The 6,000-nt window shown below is 47.6% G+C and overlaps 1 protein-coding gene across 1 annotated transcript in view; it reads left to right on the top strand.

Annotated features, from left to right (window-relative positions):
- The first annotated feature begins 4,499 nt into the window (after positions 1-4,499).
- Positions 4,500-6,000, top strand: part of EFNA2 (ephrin A2) — a 209,464-nt gene continuing 207,963 nt past the window's right edge. The window contains exon 1 of the mRNA XM_063290884.1: positions 4,500-4,688. Within this exon, the coding sequence (XP_063146954.1) occupies positions 4,567-4,688 (122 nt within the window). The 5' untranslated portion in view covers positions 4,500-4,566. The remainder of the gene's footprint in view (positions 4,689-6,000) is intronic.

Here is a 6,000-nt window from a genome sequence, read left to right as displayed (position 1 = left end):
TTTCCAGGTTTTCTCCCCTAAAATTTTCCAGACTTCCTCAACCTTGTTCTTCTCAGCCATGTTGAGATGACAGTTCCCGGAATCTTTAGCCAGCGTTCCCAACTATTTTGGAATCTTTAACTCTTGAATTAACTCTGTGCTTTGAAAACAAAATTCCCAACTATTGGCCAGCCATTCATCCTAAGCCATAAACCATGATTTACAAACCACAATAACTGGTTTCATACCACACATTACTGTAAGCCGAAGCTCAATGTACCCCATTAAGGTTTAAGGGAATGTGCATTCCAGGTTTTCACCAGTCCTATAAATTACTTTAGCCAGTTTGAGTCTATCATTCTGCTAAGAGAAAATGATCCTAGCCTGTCTTACAGGAATGTTGTGAACACCATTTTGTTCTGATTTTAGTCAAGAAGAGCGAGGTAAAACCACTCCCCCCACCTTCCTGTGGCAGGAAGCAACATTGGTTCTCTTGCCTCCAGCTGACGACACTGTAATTTTTATAAACTATTTTGTCAGTTTTTAATTAGAAAAGGGTAGAACTGGCTGTAATAATAGGACTGAGATTTGTATAATAATAATGTTTTGAAAAGGGGTAGACTTATTTTCACAAAATATGATTATTGCTCGTGATTTATTATGTCTGTGTTCGTGCAACAGGCTTTACTCATATTAATGAATTAACTGATTTGGGGATAGACGCAGTGCACTGAACTAAGTGGGTTTGTGTGGCAGGCGAAGCCTCACACAAAATCCAGTCTGGGCTTGTAACCACATACATATCCATCACTCTAGTCCCATGTAGGGCAAGCAATCTTTTCCACAATGCAGAAAGACAGTAAGAAATGGTACAGCAAGTTTGCACCGCCTTGATTTGCTATATTTCTCCATTCTTGCAAACCATCCTTGCTTCTACCCCACCCGTCTATCACTTCATACATTGCCTTTTGTTTTTAACAATTTTTCAGTACATACAGAATAGGTCAAACAGCTTTTGTGGCGCCCACATCACATGCAGCATACCCAGCATACCCCCATAAGACCAGTCAGTTGGGGCACACTTTGTCAAATACGTCGCAAGCCCAGTTATGTTCATGCTGTTTTATGCAAGCAAGGTCTCTAATCTAGAGATTTCCTCGCAAGCCAACGTCCTGTTCCCCAAATCCCACTAACTCAGAAAAATGTGCACACAAACTCTCAGCTGCTGACCTGCCAGAATGTTTATAAAAATAAACTGAGCCTCCAGTCCTTATCATCTCTTATATGGGAATGAGAGCCAGTTTGGTCTAGTGGTTAAGGTTCTGGGCTAGAAACCAGGAGGTTGTGAGTTCTAGTCCCGCCGTAGGCATGAAAGCCGGCTGGGTGACCTTGGGCCAGTTCCTCTCTCTCAGCCCAACACACCTCACAGGGTTGCTGTTGTGGGGAAAATAGGAGGAGGAAGGAGTATTAGGTACGTTTGCGCCTTGAGCTATTTATAAAGAATAATAAAGGCAGTATAAATAAATAAAAATAAGTCCCAGTCAAAGTGAAATAAGTCCCAGTGAGCTCAAGGTGATGAGAAGTAAAGATCTTAAGCATAAAGATTCACAAAGCATTCACTTCCCACCCATTGGATCACTGAACTCAGCAACTGGGTTTGCACATTGCACTAAGCCATCGTTTTAGGCAAGTTGCTAACCCTCCAATGAGTTTGTTTTCGTATCTTGCTAAATCACAGTTTGCTTAACCATCGTTTAGTGAACAAACCACAGTTGGATGAGTTTGCACAATACACTACACCAGTGTTTCTCAAGTTTGGCAACTTTAAGATGGGTGGATTTCAACTCCCAGAATTCTGGGAGTTGAAGTCCACCCATCTTAAAGTTGCCAAACTTGACAAACACTGCACTACCCCATCAAGCAGAGTTTTGCAAACCCAACATTAACCACCCATTGTGACTTGGCATAGCCCTTCCCAAACAATGCTCCCTAGATGTGGGAACGTAACTCCCAAACGTTCCCAGGTACGAGTCCCAGCACCCCTGGCAAACGCCAGGCCAGGGCAAGCGGGCTGAGCAGTCGGAGCACCCCCAAACCCCACCCTGCTTCCCTTTAGGAGACTGGAGGGAGAGGGGGCTCATGCGTCAGTATTCGCACCCCCAAACGTCCAAAGCGTCTGGACAGCAAAACCCTCCCGCGTCCCAAAAATTCAGCCAAGCGGAAGGGGGGAAGAAATGGAAGTAACTACTCCAATGCATGCGGGACAGGGGGGCAGGCAGGGGGGCAGGGAGGAGCGGGAGAAAAGAGATCCCCACTTTTTCATGCAACCGCGCTGTAGATCTTGCACGAGAGCGAGAAAGGAGCAGAGATTTACCTCTTTGCAGCGGCATCGACTTCGCAAAGTGCCCCTTGCAGAAAGAAAAAGTGGGGGGGGGGAGCCGGCGTGTGTTTAAAGCCCCCCCTCCTCCTCCCCCTCTCCTCCCCCTTGGACCCTCCCCCTCTCCTCGTCTGCGCCCGGACCCCCCCCCCCCGGGACGTGGGACTGACTCGGGGCGGCGGCGGCACATGGCAGAAGGTGGGGCCGCCCTCGCCGGCCAACCAACCTTGCGCCCGGGCGGGCTCCGCCCCGCTGGCACGCCGGGGAGGGGGCGTTCGGCGAAGGCGCCGCGGCTACTTTAGGGTTGCCGGCCGAGCGGCGACGATGCCTCTCTTCGCCGGAGTGGCCCCGGACCCGGCGCGGCGCAGCTCTGGCCGGAGCGCGGCGGAAGGCGGGCGGGAGCGCCCCTGAGAAAGTGGCGCGGCTCGGAGGAAACCGCCGGCGGGGCTTGCGGGGAAAAAGGACCTCGAGATAGCCCCCGGCTCCCCTTCCTTCCCTCCTTCCCGCCGCTTTCTTGTTTGGCAGTTTGGCTCCGGAACGGGGGAAAGGAAGAAAAGGTGGGAACATGTTTTATCCAGAATCACGTTGCAAGCGCGTGCGTTGGAAAGCAGGATGGGCACTGCAGTCTGGATCCTAATAATAAAAGAAATCCTCTGAATGGGGGGGAGAGGGAGGGAGGGAGGGAGGGAAGGAAGTCATGGGGAATATGCACCCGTACACACACCTTGCATTTTTTAGATATCCCCCCCCTTTGCTTTTTTCCCAGCCTTTTCCCCCTTGCAGTGCTGCTGTGCTCCTGCGCCTCGGCGGTCTTTCTTCTCGGTTATTAAAGGGGGGCGGGGGGGCTTCTCGCATTGTTTAAAAAAAGAGGAGTTGAGAATAAAAGCAGAAAAAGTAGGTTTTGGGGGCAGGGGGGCGCCTTTTCTTGCCAGTGAGAAACCTGTTGTGTGTCCGGGAAGGGGTGTGAACGGGAGAGAGATGTTCTTTGGAGTTTCAGCGGGAGAAGAAAGAAATGAAATAGAGGAACTCAAGATGTGCTCAGTATCCATTTTATTTATTTGTTTATTTATTTGTCTGTCTCTCTCTTTCTGTCTCTGTTTTTAAAGGAAAAAGCCTCGGTGCGACAGCTACTGTAAGAAAGCAGAGGAGAAGATACCCAGAGGAAAAAAAACTGACCACCTCCTTAAACAGGGACACTGGGACTAAATTGTGTATGTATGCTTGGAGTCTTTTTTTTTTAAAGTAGGTTTGTTTTTAGTGAGAAGGAAGAGGAAGCAAAAAAAATCCTAATCTCCCATTTGGAAATTCAGTTTCTGGGCAACTGATTGCCATCTGGGAAAAAAGGGGCTTGGCTCTTGAAAAGCCTTTTTCCACCCCCAAAAAACAAAACCAGGAGTTGTTTTAATTCCTTTTTCTGTTGTTGTTGCTGTGGTCAGGGGTAGACATGGCAGAATCCAGAAGTGACTTCAGTTCAGGCTTTGCCTGCTGACTTGACAGTTTTTCGCCTTTTTCCTTCCTCGGAAGACTGTTAGGGGCACGTCTTCCAAAATCCCGTGATTTCCCTTAGCTGCTTTTCCACTGGATTTTTCTCTCTCCTCTTAAGCAGCCCCAATATCAAATCCTCGACGGACTGAGGTCTTCCAGCGACGGTTTTCTTTTCACGCGAAAGAGTTTGAGAGCAGGAGGAGGAAGTTTAGGGAGCACTTCCTTTTAGAAAAAGGGGAAAGCCTCCACACCCAACAGACTTTCTCTTCCTTTCAAAAAAACCAGCTTGGGTGGTGATATCAAATCTTGATTGCTCTGCAGATGCTCCCGAACATTGATGGGCAGTAGGCTTGGGCCATCAGGATGCTCCATCCCATAATCCGTAAGAAGATTTTAAGAACTGCAAAGGTGTCCAGGACCGGCTCCATCTCCATGCAATGAATTAGGAATCAGAGTCCGAAAAAGTGTCTGCATCGCAAAGGGGGGAGGGGGGGAGAGAAAGCCAGACGGAGAAGCCCCAGCTTTTAAGCGGAGATGACCTCTCCCGCCCACCCCCGGGCTTTTTGAGAAACATGCTGAAATAAAAGAGAATGAACTGGTTGCATTCCTCGTAAGCATCAAAGCCCTGCAAAATAATAATAATAAAAATAAAAAGACAAGGCAAGAAATTCACCCAGCAAAGAGGAAGGAAGGGAAAAGAGAGAGCCCAGCGCCGATCCAGTAAAATGCAACTTTCGGAGGTAGCGGCCCTCCTGGTCGCCCTCGTTGGGGTTTGTGTGTGGACGGAGGACGGCAGCAAAGTTATTTCGGATCGCTACGCGGTGTACTGGAACAAGACCAACCCTAGGTAAGTGGAAGCGGGACCATGCCGAGGCCACCCTTCTGTTCTGCAGCTGGCAAAAGGTGGGGACCTTCCTCTGCCCTCGGTTGGGTTTGAACAGGGTGGGGCTCCGCTTGAAAGAGGCCGGGGAATGCGACGTCTGGGACCTTCCCTGGAGATTTGGGGGGGATGCTTGACGGAGTGGGAGGAAGAGTAGAAATTCTCCAGTTTTTAGGGCTGAAATGGAGGTGGCAATCTTTCCTTTGCCCCCCCCCCCTTACAATCACTCTTACAAACACATTAAGTAGAAAGACTGCTGGAGGCAAGCTTTCTAGCTCAGCTTGGGAGCTCAGAATGGGGAAATTTGTTTCTTTCCAAACTATCAACCTCTTTTAAAAAATGCATCCCACATCTGCCGTGGTTTCTTCTGTCCCTGTACACGCCATGCAAAGGACAAAAGGGAAGTTTGAAAAGTATAGTTGATCCTCCGTGGTTACTAAGAAAGATTCACCTACAAACTCGGGGGAAGTTATCCGATTTTTTTTTAAAAAAATGCAAACCAATTTTTTGGAGGGGGATTTTAGCTAGCAGAGAGATGCTATCTTCGTCTGTCTCTATCTGGCTCAGCTGCTGTGATCGTGTGCAATATTTGGGGTTTCTGTCGAAATTTAGGTCGTGCAGCCTGGAGAGGTGGTCCCAGCTACCTACAATTTTCTAATGATTGTAAATAGTTTTTATTTATACTAATCACCAGGCTGGAAGATGTGGCATAAAACTCTTTTGGCCTCTTTTTTGGAAATAGATGTTGCTTAGTCATCATTGGGTGGGGGCATTGCGATGAATGTTGATATTCCTGGATTTTTTAACAAAAAATTGGGTCAGGTAGTCTTTCCCCTTCCAGCCTCTCTAGAGGCTAAGAATGCTTGGTTTGCTTAAATTTGCTAGTTTCAGGCTAACTTAGATAAATTTCACTGGGGACTCCGCTGTCTCTTGTCTCCTCCCCATGACTCAAACTCCCCAAAATAATTCAACATTTGGTGGGGGGTGGATGCACACACACACACACAAGGAGCAGTCCTACATTTTGGCACCTTGTTGAAAATAACAAATATTTAAATCATTCATCCAGAAGTCAGTTCTAGGAAGTCGTAAGTCTGTGTAGTCAAGGAGAACAATTTTCTGAAGCAGTGCAGACTGTAAAATCAATTATATGTCACTTAAGGTCTTGATCTTGTCAAATTAAAACAGCTTTCTCTCTGTGCCTCTCTCCCTCTTTATCCACTTTGGATGGAAATACGTCTTTCTTCCTTTTTAAAAAAAAAAAACTTGCTCAACCAAA

This window comes from Candoia aspera, chromosome 1, assembly GCF_035149785.1.
Source record: "Candoia aspera isolate rCanAsp1 chromosome 1, rCanAsp1.hap2, whole genome shotgun sequence".
NCBI classification, from domain to species: domain Eukaryota; kingdom Metazoa; phylum Chordata; class Lepidosauria; order Squamata; family Boidae; genus Candoia; species Candoia aspera.
The sequence above is the reverse complement of the archived record's forward strand: the minus strand, read 5'-3'. Positions and strand labels throughout refer to the sequence as shown.